Here is a 16256-nt window from a genome sequence, read left to right on the forward strand (position 1 = left end):
TCTACCTTTTTAACAAGCTTCCCTGGTGATTCTTATGCACAGTGACAATTGAGGACGTTTGCCATAGAAGAGTAGCTCTCAGCCTAGGTGCTCACTAGAAACATGTTGGGAGGGGCACATTTGGAAGGTTACCGGTGCTTAGATTCTGACTTAATTGTTTGAAGGGGGGGTAGGCATTAACATTAGCAGGTGACTATAATGTGCAGCCGGCATTGAGAAGCAGGGGTATTAGAAGACGATTAGTGAAGGTGATTAGTGAAATACAAATAATAGTTTATTATATTAGGTGTCAGTGTAAGAATGTCCAAATCTGTAGAGATTTTTAATAAAAATTTATTTGAACCAAACAGGATATACCTGGAAGCAAGATTGCAAGAGACTGAGAAAACTTAAAAACACTTTCTAGAACAGCGGTTTGCAACTTCTTTCTTGCAGGGAATTTTAGGAAGATTGCATAACGTGGGAGGAAGCAAGGCAGCGGTTAGAGTACAGGATAGTTCAAGATTATGTGCTCTCCTGAGGGTGGTTTTGCTTGCGGGGCCTGAAAGGAGTCATTTCAAAGGAGTGTACACCCACGTGCGCAGAAACAATAGGGCTTGCTTAAGGCAAAGATAAACCTTTTGCTAAATAAGTTCTATACAGAACAGGCTGACAGGGACCAGAGGGGAGAGGGGAGGGAGTTTGGGGGTGGGGGAAGGGGAAGGATTCACAGGAACAAATATAAAGGACACCTGGACAAAAACTAACAGGGGAGGAAATGGGAGGGAGGTGGGGAGAACTGGGGGGAGGTGGGCTGGGATGGGAGTAAAAGACAGAAAACTGTACTTGAACAATAATTAAACAAAAAAATGAAAAAAATAAGTTCTGTGCCTGAGCGTGACTACCTGCCATGACCTGCCCAGTTAGGAATTTATACTCAGATTACCCTGTTAAGTTACTTTCCTTAGAAAGCCCTTAAAAATTTTTTTTAAATCCTCACATGGGGACATTTTTGTTCATTGCTTTTAGAGAGAGAGGAAGGGGGAGAGCAGGAGAGAAACATTGATGGGAGAGCGAAGAATTGAACAGTTGCTTCCTCTGTGCACCCATACTGGGGTGGAGCATTGAGGATTGAATTTGCAACCTAGGTGTGTGCCCTGACTGGGAATTGAACCCGCAACCTTTTGGTTATGGGACAGTGCTCTAACAAACGGAGCCACACCTGCCAGAGCTAGAATCTCTTTCTGTCCACACAGGGATATAAGCTGACTTGGTATTTTAAAAAGTCATTATAGTGTTTCCCAGGGACTGAGGAGAAGGTACAAATGGGGCATTGTTGCTGAAAGGGTGTAGAATTGCTGTTTGGGATGAGAAAGTCCTGGAAGTGGACGGTGGTGATGGTTGTGCACCATTGTGAATGTCCTTGATGCCACTGAACTATACACTTAAAAGTTGTTTTAAATGATAAATTTTATGTTGCATGTGTTTACTACCATAAAACACACTGAACAAAAAGCCATTCCAATTCTCACATTTCTGAGCCTTAATTTTTTTTTTCTTTTCGCAGTGACGGTGTATCATGCATGCCACTAATTCCAGGGGACGCTCCCCTGCTTTCCTGCAACCTCAGAATGGAAACGGCCATCGCTCATCTGGTTATGTTCCAGGGAAGGTTGTCCCACTGCGTCCCCCTCCTCCTCCAAAGAGCCAAGCTTCAGCCAAATGTCCCTCCATCAGACAGGAAGCCCGCGCCAGCTTTGCTTTCTCACCTGAAGAGCAGCAAACCCACGGAGAAAGCCAAAAGCAGAAGAGGCACAAGAATACTTTCATTTGCTTCGCTATTACTAGTTTCTCGTTTTTTGTTGCGCTTGCAGTCATTTTAGGGATATCCTCAAAATATGCTCCAGATGGTAAGTGTGTGTGTGTGTGTGCATATAGAACATGCTCTTTTCTTTTGTTTGTTTGCTTTTTGATTTATGTACTTTATTTTCCGGGTTACCATATTTTGCAGACTTTACGATGTACCCTCCCCCCCATTTGGGAGGAGTAATGGTTGTTAATGCTGTTCTGTTTATATTTACATTGGTGAAATATTATATTATTTATGTTATTAGACATTTTACCACATTTTTTGCTTCAAAAATTTTTTCCCTATTTTCCTCCTCTAAAACCTAGGTGAGTCTTATAGTCTGAAAAATACGGTAATTAACTTGGAAAATAGAACATATTCTAGGAAAGGGAAGGAGGGAAGGAAATAGCAGAGTAAGATTAAAAAATTCTTTTATCTGAAGTTGGCTCTAACTACTTGATATACACGTATAACTAATTAATGTGAGGCATAACTTCTGAAGGAGAGCCATTGTTAAAAGAGTCCACGAGAAATGAAAGAATTAAGGGGTGGCCCTTCCTCCCCATTCCGTCACTTTGTCCCAGTGCTGAAGACATTCTTGGAGTATTTCCATTCGAAGGGCCCGTTTCAGGGTCCTTACTGAATTCTGGTAGCAGCACAGTTTTTCCTTTGTGGGAGGCATGAGTTTCTGCCGAAAGGTTTTAGTGATAAAAATCACTACTGTAATGATAAGCTACATTTGATTGATTTTTTACAAGTATAAATTCAGATGATAAGATTTGCGTTCTGGCCCTGGCTGGTGTAGCTCAGTGGATTGAGCGCGGGCCTGTGAACCAGAGGATCGCGGTTCGATTCCCAGTCAGGGCACATGCCTGGGTTGTAGGCCAGTTCCCAGCAGGGGATGCATGAAAGGCAACCATACATTGATATTTCTCTCCCTCTCTCCTTCCCTTCCCCTCTAAAAATAAATAAATAAAAATCTAAAAAAAAAAGATTTGCGTTCTGCAGTTTGCAGCTGGCTTGCCTGGGGACTGTTCTGAGAGAGGCCTCAAATATTTTAGAGGAACAGTGTATATCCTAGAAGGAAAACATCCATTTGGAGGTGTGGTTTCTGAATCATTTGTCTAAAAATTACTCGTTACTTCATAGTTAAACATCCTGTAGGGAGGCTTTGATTTTTTGATGGCCTTTGCTTTTCCAGGTGGTAATAAGTTGCTATTTGGGGTGATTTTGAAGACATTTATTGTCATTTGGTCTAAACACCGCACCAACAAAAAGTAGCCTTGTAGTGGAATCCCATCTGTACATGTGACCATCACAGGCCCCGGGCGGTGGTGGCAGCAGCAGCAGCAGACCAGAAGAGCCGTAGCTGGGCCCCCTAGTTTACCTTCCTTTTCTTCATCTACAGCATGTTTTTATCAAATTAGATGCCTCCTTAAATGGGTAGAACATTTGAGAAGCATTTATAAGACTTATAAATATTGTTTTAATTTTGTGTTCATGGGTGATTTAGGGGTTTTTATGGGCTTTAGGTTTCTGGGGAGAGGCAGTATCAATACTTCTACATAGACCTGAAGTGAGAGAGATGTTCATATGAACATCTTTCTGGATCACACCAGTAGACCACGTTGTGAACTTGTAACAGTGCTCTTCATTGCACATCGCACTGACATTCTTTCCTCTTTTCTCCTGCAGAACAACCAAGCTCACTTGCTGTTGATTCATTCTTTTCAAGTAATTTTCAGAAAAGGGATGCTAGGTTAGTGGAAAAGCAGAGCTGAGATCTGTGGCTTTAACTGATGTTTTTATATTCCTTCTAAGACATTGAATTGCTGATGAATTGTTGAATCAACATTCTTCAGTTTCAGTTTTGGCAGTATAAGTGCAGAATATCAGTGGAAAGATTTGGTATGCTGAAATATTTTCGGGGCAGCCTCACTGTGGTTATTGCTCTTACATAACTTTGATAATGCACCCACTGCTTAACAAGTGGGTAGCTGGGAAGATGAGGTGGACTGAGCTATTTTTCAGTGCTTTTGGCAGACCACACATTTTCTCATTAAATATACTTTATTGGAGGGAAACAGTCAGGAGTTTTGGGTGATGGTTCTAATGAAACATGCCCTCTTGGGGAATAATTATAAACAATGAAGTGGAGTTGTGTAACTATTTTAACAGTAGTAGGCTCTAGGTGTCAAGACTGGATTTCCTTCTTTGTAGCTGGGTACAGTGTTTGATACATGGGGCATACATTTGCTTCTGATATAACATTATGGGGAATTCCAGCTAGATGTTTTATGGAAAGAGAAGGAGCTAGAAGAAAAGTTCAAGGAATCCTCAGTATTAAGTCAGAACAAATTTAAGAAATTTCTTGTTTATTTGATGGGAAGGAAAGTTTAGAGATTATTCTTAGTAGCAGTGATGATCACTGATTTATCAGAATAAAATAACAATGACTGTGGAGCTCCTATGAGAAGAATTAATTCCATGACATGATGTCCAGGGTCTTAATTCATGGGACTAATTTGAGCTGTAGTAGTTCCTATCACCGCAAAGAGAAAGTGTGAGCCCAGGGCAACATGGGTGCTTAGAAATAACATGTTGTACACCTGAAACATATATACTTTTATTACCCAATGTCACCCCAATAAATTCAATTAGAAATAAGATGTTTGCATGAGTGTTACACATGTTCAGAAGGAGGAATCAGAATTTTCTTTCTATAAAAATATATTTGTGCAGCACTGTTTCTTTGCTTTTACTCATATTATCTCCCAATGTGTATATACCATCTTCATACGATCACCAAGCGTATTTTCCTGTTCTGTTACTTGTTTCACTGACGCTGCCTCAGGTACTTGCTGCCTCACCCTTCCTTTCTCTGACCTCTTTTGCATCTAAAGTAATTACCATATTGTTAAATATGTAAGTATTTCATACATTGTGGCTTTGTCTCCCAAGCTGGAATATAAAATTGGAGGATTGTGGCCTCATTGCTTTATATATATAACTATATTTATAAAATGTAAAGTATATGTATTTTAAATAAATTTTATTATGGCATCTAGTATAAAGTGGACAAATTTATCATGAATAAGTATTAATACTTGGTCTTTAGTTGATCTACATTGGTATGATCCGCCCCCCGCCCCATTCAAATTGTAGCAGAAACCAAAGGGCTCATGCATTAAATAGCTGTAGCAATGAGAACACTTTTATGTTTTCATCATCACCTATTCAAGAGGAAGGTTCTAATTCTAGTAAAGGGCCACTGCCAGTAAAGTAATCCTCGTTTCTGAAAGGGGAACTTCCACATCACTCAACGTGCTCAGTAATCTTGGGTTGGCTTCTCTAACCCCTGGTTTCCTCATCTCTGAAAAGAGAAGTCATGTCTTTGGCCATTTGCTTCTTGCAGTTTTGTTGGGGAAAGTACATGTCTGAAGTTAGCGATATTTATCAGCTGCTGCCATTGGAGGGAAGAGGTGCTCCTGTCGCCTACTAAGGATTCACTGTGCCCAGGAAAGAACTCGGGAAGATCTAATATACATACTGCGTAGCAGTTTCCTTTTTTTATTGACCAGTATGTTGTGAACATACTTTCTTTTCCAAAACAGCTTTCTAGTGTGGGTCCAAGGACAGTTCACTGTTGATTTACTTCTAGAGTGGATGATGATTCAGGGGAATTCCATTTTCACTTCATGGAGGTTGACCGGAATTAGATGGTAGCAATTTAGTTTTGTGGTGACACCTTTTCTATGTGTGGAGGAAGTAATGGATTTGACATTCCTCTGCTGGATTGGCAGGGGTGGGATTTCCATCCTATGGCAGGGAACTAAAATATGTAAGCCCATTAGTTGCACATTGCAATAAATGATGCTAGAGCTTGGATTCGCCTAGAGGTATCCTTGCATTTGGTTGGGCTGATGGGGTATTGAGATTGCATTGTCTTACAGAGAATTGCCCAGATCAGAACCCTCGTCTCAGGAATTGGGATCCAGGACAGGATTCTGCAAAGCAAGTTGTTATCAAGGAGGGGGATATGTTCCGTCTGACCTCAGATGCCACAGTGAATTCTATAGTCATTCAGGATGGAGGTAAGTCATGGTCACTGTCTATGGCAACTGCACGCTTGCTCTTTACTATGAGGACACATCTGATGTTCTTTCTGTAGAAGACTGTTAGTCTTCAGGACGTGGTATCACTCCAGCCACAGAAACGTGAAAAGTTCCTAAGGCAGAACCATGGAATTCAAGAGCCAGAGGACCTTAGAATCACTCAAGTCAACACCGTTGATTTGTAGAAGAGAAAACAGTCCCAGAAAGTGATTTCTTGTAGCCAGATCTTTGGTAGAGCTGTGGAGAATGATGAGAAAATGAACATGGTTAACATGTAAAAATGAGATTCAGGTTTGTAGGCTCCTAGATAGTTTTCTGGGAATGATTTATTTCTAAAGGGAATGGATCGAAGCTCACATGCATGGGCGTTTTAGTGTGTTGAGCTACGAGCTCTTCATTTCTTTCTTCACTATGTTTTGAAAAGAGGTTTAATTTTCTAAGGAGACTCTTAGTACATTCTTTCTTCCCAAGTTAACTGCAAAAGTGTTCCCCTCCTAGCCTAAGATGAAATTATTTCTCTGTGTGTCAGAAAAATGTTTTAGAAGTAGACTGACACCAGTGTTGTTCTCCACAGGACTGCTTGTATTTGGGGACGATAAAGATGGATCCAGAAATATTACTTTGAGGACTCGTTACATCCTGATCAGGGATGGTGGGGCGCTTCATATTGGAGCAGAAAAATGCCGCTATAAATCCAAAGCGACAATTGCCTTGTATGGCAGGTCAGATGAAGGTGAAAGTATGCCAACATTTGGCAAAAAATTTATTGGTGTGGAAGCCGGCGGGACACTGGAGTTACATGGGGCACAGAAGACATCGTGGACGTTGTTGGCGCGGACTCTGCATTCCTCAGGCTTGGCCTTCGGCTCCTATGCCTTTGAGAAGGACTTTTTAAGGGGCCTCAATGTGAGGGTCATTGACCAAGACACAGCCAAAATTTTGGAAAATGTGAGGTTTGATACCCACGAATACCACAATGAGAGCAGACGACTTCAGGAATTTTTGAGAGTCCTGGACCCCGGACGGATTGTTGCTATAGCTGTAGGAGATTCAGCGGCCAAAAGCCTCTTACAGGGAACCATACAGATGATCCAGGACCGGTTGGGAAGTAAGCTGATCCAGGGCCTGGGCTACAGGTGGGCATACCTTAGTACTCTCTTTCCCAGCTCTGTGTTAGAGAGTACGTTTGTATGAGAGGAGAGCGAGCGTGGAGAAAGACACAACACACCGCAGCCAGCCTCAGGTCAGAATGGCCACCACCATTTAGAGGTCTGGTTGTCTCTTTTGGTTTGAAACGTGGGACTGGGGGACAGGATACCGGTTACAGAAGCTGGTTTCTTGGCTTTGGTTTATGAAGCTTTTTATGAACGGTGTCAAGGTTGTGAAAAGAACGGAAACATGGAACTGGGAAAAAAGGGATCAGGCAGTTTAAAGACAATTTACTTTCTTCTTGCATAACCTCCTGAAGTGTGTCATATGAAACTCAGCCTAACTGAAGCAATTTAGGAATTGAAAGGTTAGGGTCCAATTTCTTGCTAACGTGTGAAAGTTGTCTTAAAAGCCTGAGAGGGTGGAACATACAGTTAGTTTCCTTGTTCTTTCTTTTTTGGAATCCTTTGCCTGCTGAGTTGCCTCTGCTGGTTTGATTGACGCAGGACTGTGGAGGGCTGGTGAGAGGAAGGAACCAGTAGGAGGGGTAGGAAGTTCATTGACATAGTAGGAATCATTTCTACTATTTATGGTTCTTGTGCTGTATTCTAGTTAACCATGATTTCCTAATGCAGCCGCAAGCTGGCTCAACACTTAATTCAAAAAACAGAAGTTTCAATTCTGCTTACTGTCCTTCATCAAGTTGGGGAATATTTGCAGTGGAATGTAGGAAGATTTCAAAACTCACATATTGAAATGATTTAGTTATTGTTTTTGATGGTTGATCTGGGTATTGTTTTTTCTTTGGAAATTTGGTTGTTGGAATGCAGTATTACCTACAGAAATTTGGAGAAAGTTAAGTGAGTAGACAAAGGGGATCTGTAATGTTTTAAAAATGCCTTTTGTTCCCGGCCAGGGAGCATTTCCGAGGTGCTGAGAGCTGGGTATCTGTAGAAGCTTAGATAAAATGACACTGTCTCAGAGCCTTCCATTGAGATGGTGGATGAACAGAGACCTAAACAGATAAGCCCTGAACAAGAAGACACTTGCTGCATCTGTAGGCAGTAATGAGAGTGTGGTAGGAGGAGCCCCCACACTGGCCTGGCTTGGTCAGTGGAGGTTTCCCAAAGTCGAGGAGGGTGCTTAGGGCTGTGCTCGCTAGGCAGTTGGATGGAGGTCTGTACAGAGAGGTAGTGCATGTGCAAAACCTCGGAAGTGTTTTCTTTAAATGTTCATAAAATATAATACACATACAGAAAAGTGCTGAAAACAAGGATATAGAATTCAGTGACTTGGTACGATGTGATATCTGTGTAGCTACCATCCAGTTCATGAGATAGAACTTTGCCAGTAGCCCAGAGGCACCCCCCTTCCGTCTCCTTTTCACGGATCACTTCCTCTACTCACCAAAGGTAACCACTCCTGATTTTGTGGAGAATACCAAAGGTGAGGCATTCCTGTTTTTGAACTTGATATAAATGAGGACAAACACTTTATCACATTTTGTATCTCGTTGCTTTGCTTGACTCTGTTATTGGGAGTTGTTCACCCACACTTTGCTGTGTATAATGTGCACCCACGTTTTAGTACCATGTGTAATCTGCGTTATACATGGGAATTAGTACTGTGCATCCTTACTTTCCCCTCAAAAATGTGGGCTAAAAAGTGGGCATTTACACTTTTGTATATACATGGCAAAATATGCTATGTTCTTGCATGTAATGCTGGCTCGTGTTCATTCCTGTCCATTTTTGATTGTGTGCTTATGCCACGATATATTTGCTCCTGCCTAGCTGGTTGGTTTCCCAGTTTGGACCTCTGTTATAATAAGTGCTCCTGAATGTTCTTTTGCCAGCCTCTCGATGCACGTGTGTACATACTTCTGTGGTTCATAGACATTGTGGTGAAGCATGGTCTTTTCTAAGTTAGACTCCTACTTTTTCATTATCCAGTAATGCCAGGGGTTACAACTTTTGTTTCCTTTTTAAAAGATTTTATTTATTTACTTTTAGAGAGCTGGAAAGAAGGGAGAAAGAGAGGAAGTGAAACATTGATGTGCGAGAGGAACATTGAACAGTTGCCCCTCACGTACCCCTCACTGGGGACCTGGCCTGCAACCAAGGCATGTGCCCTGACCGAGAATTGAACTGGCAACCTTTTGGTCCACAGGCTAGTGCTCAGCCCACTGAGCCATACCAGCCAGGGCACAACTTTTGTTTCTTTGTGCTGTTATTGTTCTAGACTCGTGTGATCATTAGCTATGACATTTTCAAATATTTTGTTTGACCTTTTTGGGGGGGACAGTTACATTCTACTGGTGTCTCAGTTGCCTTTAAAATATGGCTGCTGATTTGATGGAGGAATTAGAGTTGTGATCCTTTGCCAGTGTTCCACTGCTTTGACATTATGTCCAGTGGACATAAACACACTCCTCTGAAGATAATGTTCTGGTGCGTTGAAATTTTCCTCAAGTGGAGGAGGAAAGGAGTAGGAGTGTTTTGGGGATAGTGTCGGTAGAATACAACATTGTTTTTAGTGCCCAGTGTAGTCCTGGTAAATAAAGGAAGGCTTTGATATCTCTCCTCCTTCCCTCTCACATAAGAAGAGATCATAAATTGAGACATTCTTCATCGGATTCTTTCTGCTGTGTCGAGGAATAGAAATAGAGCTGTAAAGCATTGTCAGCCAAAGAACAGCTGAAGACAGGCAGGGGCGGGTGTGGAATTTACAAGGACGTGGGCATGCTTAGGTTAACTTTTATCTGTGACCATCCGGCCATCTGTTTGGCCTGGATTACATTGGGTGTATTTTTTCCCCCTAGGGAAAGACGTTGGCATTTTTCTTTTCATGTTTTAAACCAGAAGTCTTAAGGCAAATTTTCTGCCTTTTTGTCTTTGTTCTTTTTGAAAAATTTCTTGCTGGTTTTTGGCAACAAGCTCAAGCAAGTCCTTGGGAGGGTTTAGCACAGTATCACAGAAATAAAATGGCGTTTTCCGATACATTGCTTCTAACAAACAGACGTAGAGCCTGTAAAATCTGTTGGGCAGTAGTTCTGCAGCTTCAGGAACATTGAGAAATGATTAACCCAGAGGTTTTCAGCCTTACTTGTACCCCTGAGATTTTAATAGAGCCTGTTCTGGGGCCTACCCTGGACCACTCAGTCACTTCAGGACCCTGGAAGGTTAGGGTCCCAGGCAGTGTGTGTGTGCCTGCGTGCACAGGCAGTATCCACCGCTCTTTGCTCTGGCCTCTAACAGGTTTTCAGTGTGGTCCCCAGACCAGAAAGCCTCAGTGGCACCTGGGGGCTTGTTAGAAATGCAAATTCTCTGACCTTGTTTCAGACAGGGGGTGCAGCCCAGCAATCTGATTTAACAAGCCTTCCAGGTAAGTTTGAGATCTACTGACCTTGGAGAACCACCACGGTAACTCAGTGGTTCTCGGGTGTGGCTGCACATTCGTATCACCTTCAGAGCTTTACCAATCTGCTAATGCTGGCTCCCCACTGTATCGGTGTGGGCTGCGTCCGAGCATAGGGGGTGCGTTCTCAGAGCTCCGCATGCGATTCTATTATGTAGTTAGATTAGTGGACATTGCAGAAAGGAGAGTTGAAAGAGCAAGTTTTAAAAGAAGGAAAATAAATGGGTTTGTGGCCAGAGTGGTAGTAAGTGAAACGGGTATGTATTGAAGAAGGAAGTCAATGATTAATGGAAGCCACAGTCATCGGTGTTTCACCTGATACAGAGCTGGACAAACAAGGATGTGAAATCCAGGTGTGCCCTGGCTGGTGTGGCTCAGTGGATTGGGCGTTGTCCTGCCAACCCAGAGGTTGCTGGCTGGGTTCTTGGTCAGGGCACCTGCCTGGGCTGCAGGCCAGGTCCCCAGTTGGGGGCGTGCGAGAGGCTACCAATCTATATTTTTCTCCTACTCTTCTCCTTGCCTTCCCTTCTTGATAAAGACAAACAAACAAACAAATAAATGAATGAATAAATAAACTTTAAGAAAGCTCCAGGTGCATTTCCTTCCATGATGTTTACTTCAGTCAACATTTGGACTTGCACCCTCATAAGGAAAAGAGGTGCAGGGACTGACAAGGAATGAAAGGTGGTAATTAGCACCTGACTTAACATCTGTGCCGGAGATCTGGGTGAGTACCTTGGCAAATGATCAAATGCACGTGCTCTTTTTCCTTCCAGGCAAGCCTGGGCTTTGGTTGGTGTCATTGATGGTGGAAGTACTTCTTGCAATGAATCTGTGAGAAACTATGAAAACCATAGTAGTGGAGGCAAGGCTCTTGCCCAGAGAGAGTTTTATACTGTGGATGGTCAGAAGTTTGCTGTGACAGCTTATAGTGAATGGATCGAAGGTAGGCAAATACAGTTTATATAGTCTTGTAAGACATTGGTAAGTATTGTGACAGATTTTATTTAAAGTGATATCATTTGCAAATGACATACCAGTTAGATTTCTCAGCTGGTTGAAGTTAAAGCCTATAGTTCCCCTACTGTACTCGATCTTTTAGACTCAAGGCTCTTTCTGGACTAGAGAGTGGTCTGTTCTAGATCAGGCACCATCAACTGTACTTTGTATAGTGTGGCCAACTACTGAAAATATAGTTGTTTCCTGGATGTGATATGGTGAGCTGTTTTTGGTTGGGCTCTGTGACAGTGAACCTGATCTTGTACTCTGCATCGTCTCTTTTCTGTAGATATGTCAGCAAATTTGGTTTGCTACACAAACCAACTGCTCATTTTCTTAGCTGGATCATGAGAGGGAAATTGCTAATACCAATTGGAAAACACAGAAAGTACAAAGTAAAAATTAATCTTTAACCCTGTCATTCAGAGATCCTTATTTTGGTGCAAGTATTTAATATTTTTATCTTATGTTTCAGCTCACCTTTGTTTTAACCAGTTTTTCTCTCTTTAAACAACATATAAAAGTGTTTCATGTCTTTACCTTTTCTTCAGTATATTTCTAATTATAATCCACCTTTCAGGAGAGCTATAATTTGTTCAAATAATGCCTAGCACTGGGTGTGTAATGATGTTCACTGTATAATTTTGTTACTTACCCACTTTGCTGCCAGAGTTTTGGCTTCAGGTATGGGTTGGCAGCCTCCCGTCTGCACTTGCCTGCCACCTTTGTTCCCTTAACCAAATACTATACCCAAACAAAAGTGAAATGAGTAAGAGGTGCTTTAGCACATCTCTAATTATCCAGCAGGGCTTAGTGTGGCCTTGGTTCACACCTGTTGTCAGAAGCAATGTAGCAAAGTGTTCCCTGAAGTGGATTTGCGGAGACAGGCCGCCTCGGTTCATATCCCAGCTCTTTGACTTACTCCGTGATGGTGGGCATGCGACTTTAACCTCCTAACCCTGTTTCCTCATTTGCTACTAGAAACTACCCTGTAGGGCTGCTGTGAGCATCACATGTGAAGAGCATGAAGTTTTTTTTCTTTTGTTTTAGTATAGTCTATACAGTGAGCACTCAGTAAATGTTACCTATTTTAATGATGAGCAAACACCACTTGGATTACAATGGTGTATTTTGTATTGTAATTAAAGAGTGATTTTTGCTTTAAAACAAAAAGATAAATAGAGTTCTGTTATGAAACAGGGGCTTTCACATGTTGCCTCTAAGCAACCCTCTGGGTTTGGGGTGAGGAGATGGTATTATTATGGAGGAGGAAGCTGGAATAAAGCCTCAGCTTTCTGCCTCAAAGAACACTGCTTTTTCTGCTACATCGTGGTTGCCTCTGGCCAAAAAAAAAAAGATTGGTGAGAAGCATTTCTTAGTAGGAATTTGTATGAAAAGTTTAGTGCAACTGCTTCCAGTAAGATTCCAGGCAAGAGATAATTACTGACAAACTTGGAGTCAACACTTCCTTTGTGGGAAATTCTGTTTTCATGTCCGCATTACTGACGGCTGCTCATTTCTGGAGAGGGTGCGTTCCGGCTGCCTGTCACAGGGTAGTGTCTGTGTCCAGTTTCTCAATGACTCGCATTTTCTGGAAGAGGTGGCAATTCTCTTCAGGAAGGACGGAGGATGAACTTGTTTCCTCTCATACTTCCAATTCAGTGGTGTCAGTAGGAGATAATCTCAGGCAGCGTTTTCTTCTAAAGCCAAAAAAGTGAGGAATAACTGAATAATACAGATCTTCCTGATCTAACCTTCTGGATGTAAAAAAACAAAACAAAAAACGAACAATAAAAAAATTCTAACAATCACTTAAGTCAAAGCTTCTTTACCTAGTTTTTTTAAAAAAGAATTTTTGCTTAAGATCATCTTTGTTATCTTTTCAAAACACTATTGAAGTTTATATGAAATTTTAATTAAAAATTAATATTTAGTTGTCCTTTTTAGATACATTTTTTTGGCGAGAATCTGGAATTTGGGTAGTGATTGTTGTTGCTGTCATGAGTTTTTTTTTTTTTAATTACCTGTGTTCTTATCCTGTTTGTTTTGATTCTTGTGAAGGGAGATTGATATAGAGGTTAAGAACTTGGGCTCTGGAGATAAATTAGCATTCAGTTCTGGGCTCTCCCATTTTTCGTCTGCTATTCAAAGGCCCTGAATTTTTGTTTCTTCATCTCTAATACAGACAATAGTGCCTATCGCTCATAGTTGTTTTGGTGAAAGGTTATTATGTGTGTGAAGTCCCAACAGATTAATATCTACAGAGTGACTTCCACATGGTTACCATTAGTAAAAATTTGCTGACTTGTGTTTATCTTAACTGTCGCTTTGTTAATATGTGAGAGGATCAATATTAGGGAAAAAATTCCGGCTAATACAGCACTCTCTTTCTTGTTTTTGGGTTAGGAGTCTCTCTTTCAGGTTTCCGGGTAGAAGCTGTGGATGGAGTGAAGCTTCATCTGCTCGATGACGTCAGTAGCTGGGAGCCTGGGGCCCAGATTGTGGTCGCAAGCACAGACTATTCCATGCACCAGGCAGAAGAGTTCACGCTTCTCCCCTGTCCTGAGTGTAGCCGTTTCCAGGTCAAAGTCAAAGGTATTGGACTGCTCAGAATGCTTTGTGGGAAACACTCTTTTCTTGGGATTTGATTCCTGGAGTTTTTCCCCAACCACCACCGCCATTACCACGTTTCATGCCTGTTTCTTTGTTTAATAAAAGATGCAGAATTGATGGATTATTTTCTAAGGTTTTTTTCAACTTCCTTTTAATTTTCTACCATCAAATAATAGTAAACTAGATTTATTTTTAATAGAAGTGTTGTTTTCTTTTTTTAAAAAAAAGATTTTATTTATTTTTAGAGAGAGGGGAAGAGAAGTAGAAAGGGAAGGAGAGAAACCTCAATGTGTGGTTGCCTCACGCATGCCCCCTACTGGGGACCTCGCTTGAAACCTAGGCATGTGCCCCAGCCAGGAATTGAACTGGCAGCCCTGTGGTTTGCAGGCTGGTGCACAATCCACTGAGCCACACCAGCCAGGGTGAAGTTTTGTCTTCTTCAGTTAAAAAAAAATACGGCTTTTGAGTGCCTACTTCCTTGGCAAAAAGTAGATTTTACTAATGTTTAAAATAGAACCAGAAAGCTATTTTAATAAGACTGCGTTTCCTATATAGTCATGAATAATGCATCTTTTGAAGGACACTAGTGTACAATCAGCATCTTACTATAAACTGTGTTTAGAAAGAATGGGCGATGTTTGTCAGTTTACTTACTCTGAGCCCGGTAGTAAGCAAATCTTCATGCATTGCCTCCTTTATGGACTTCCTTGTGTATTTCACCCATGATATTGCTTTCCTTACTTTTGTTCTCAAAATTATACATTTATGGTACAAAACAAGAGCGTAGAGTAACTATTTGGTGAGTACTCTAGAGATAATTTAGCGCTTTGAAGTTTAAGGGAAAGTTTGACGGGCTCACTTGGCACTTTTTCTGTGTGCTTCAGCGTTGTACTTTTCCTTCCTGGTAATTCGGGGCATAAGCAGAAAACAGAAAAACCCAGTATCATCTGGCATTACTTTTCATTTGGAAATTCCCACTCTTGTTAACAAGTGTAGATGATAACGAATCTTCGTGGTCTCAACTCCTTGATATACTTGCATTGTTTTCCTGAGTTTATGTAATAAAAATACCAGAGAAAAGCTCATTATTAAAGTGTTTCTAACTATCTAATCAAGGTAGGAATTTAAAACAATGCACTGCAATGTTAGAATAAGAAGAAGTAGGGGAGAAAAGATGGGAATTCTGGTGCTGTTCACATGCAAATGCAGACCACTGTAGCTTTCAAGTGGAACCAAAAGCAACGGAACATCCTGCTGTCGGCCTCCTTAGCTGTTCTGGCCTCCCCATGCATTTGGTTCTGCTTGTGCCCTCAAGGGCGTGGAGCCAGAGAGGGAGAATATGGACTCCTAAGACGATTCCAGATAATTGGTGCTGTTCAGGAGATAATTGAGCTACTTCAGGGAAGAGCAAGCCCTGTGTGTGGATTTGACAGTTGGTAGTAAGGGTTTAGGTATTGCTTGGCTCATTCAACTAGATAATCTTTAATACCCTTACTTCCCGGATTCTGGGATTCTGAGGCAGCAAAGAATGGAAGCAGGCAATACATTTTGATCATGACGTGGGGTTACAGAATAAACTCTCTTGTCAACCTAAGTTCCAGGGTTTCTTTGTTCTGATGCTCTCGCCCTGCCCACATCCACCAGAGACCCCTCAGTTCCTGCACATGGGTGAGATCATAGACGGTGTGGACATGAGAGCCGAGGTCGGGATCCTCACGCGGAACGTTGCCATCCGAGGAGACATGGAGGGCTCGTGCTATGCTGAAAACCAGTGCCAGCTCTTTGATTATGATACCTTTGGGGGACATGTCACGGTAGGCAGAAGGATTTGACGAATGCTTTGAAACCTTGGTTGCTAAATATATCTGAAAATATGTTAGAGTTTTGGAATGAGATCTCTAAGGATGTGAAGAAGTCATTTCATTTTTCTATCAAATGACAAGGAACAGATTTTAAATAACTAAAAGAATATTTGTTTTCATTTAGTGGACCTGGACTTGAGGGTAAGTCGATCGAGAAGACTTGCCTTATGAAGAACTAAATCAATATACTGGGAAAAACCAATTATGTAAACAAAAAAATAGTAATCTTGGTATAAAAGAATCAATTGATTCTTTTTAAAACATGATTAAACA

General features: G+C 41.5%; 1 protein-coding gene across 2 annotated transcripts in view; it reads left to right on the forward strand.

Moving 5' to 3' along the window:
• CEMIP2 (cell migration inducing hyaluronidase 2) overlaps window positions 1-16256 on the forward strand; it is a 73548-nt gene that overhangs the window by 15621 nt on the left and 41671 nt on the right. For both annotated transcript variants that reach the window (XM_037061679.1, XM_037061678.1), the window contains exons 2-7: window positions 1547-1889; window positions 5782-5922; window positions 6518-7079; window positions 11286-11455; window positions 13915-14103; window positions 15766-15935. In XM_037061679.1, coding sequence (XP_036917574.1) covers window positions 1559-1889; window positions 5782-5922; window positions 6518-7079; window positions 11286-11455; window positions 13915-14103; window positions 15766-15935 — 1563 coding nt within the window. In that variant the 5' untranslated portion in view covers window positions 1547-1558. The remainder of the gene's footprint in view (window positions 1-1546; window positions 1890-5781; window positions 5923-6517; window positions 7080-11285; window positions 11456-13914; window positions 14104-15765; window positions 15936-16256) is intronic.

The sequence above is a fragment of the Sturnira hondurensis genome, unplaced genomic scaffold (assembly GCF_014824575.4).
Source record: "Sturnira hondurensis isolate 20B ecotype Veracruz unplaced genomic scaffold, ASM1482457v3 Scaffold0013515, whole genome shotgun sequence".
Classification (NCBI taxonomy): domain Eukaryota; kingdom Metazoa; phylum Chordata; class Mammalia; order Chiroptera; family Phyllostomidae; genus Sturnira; species Sturnira hondurensis.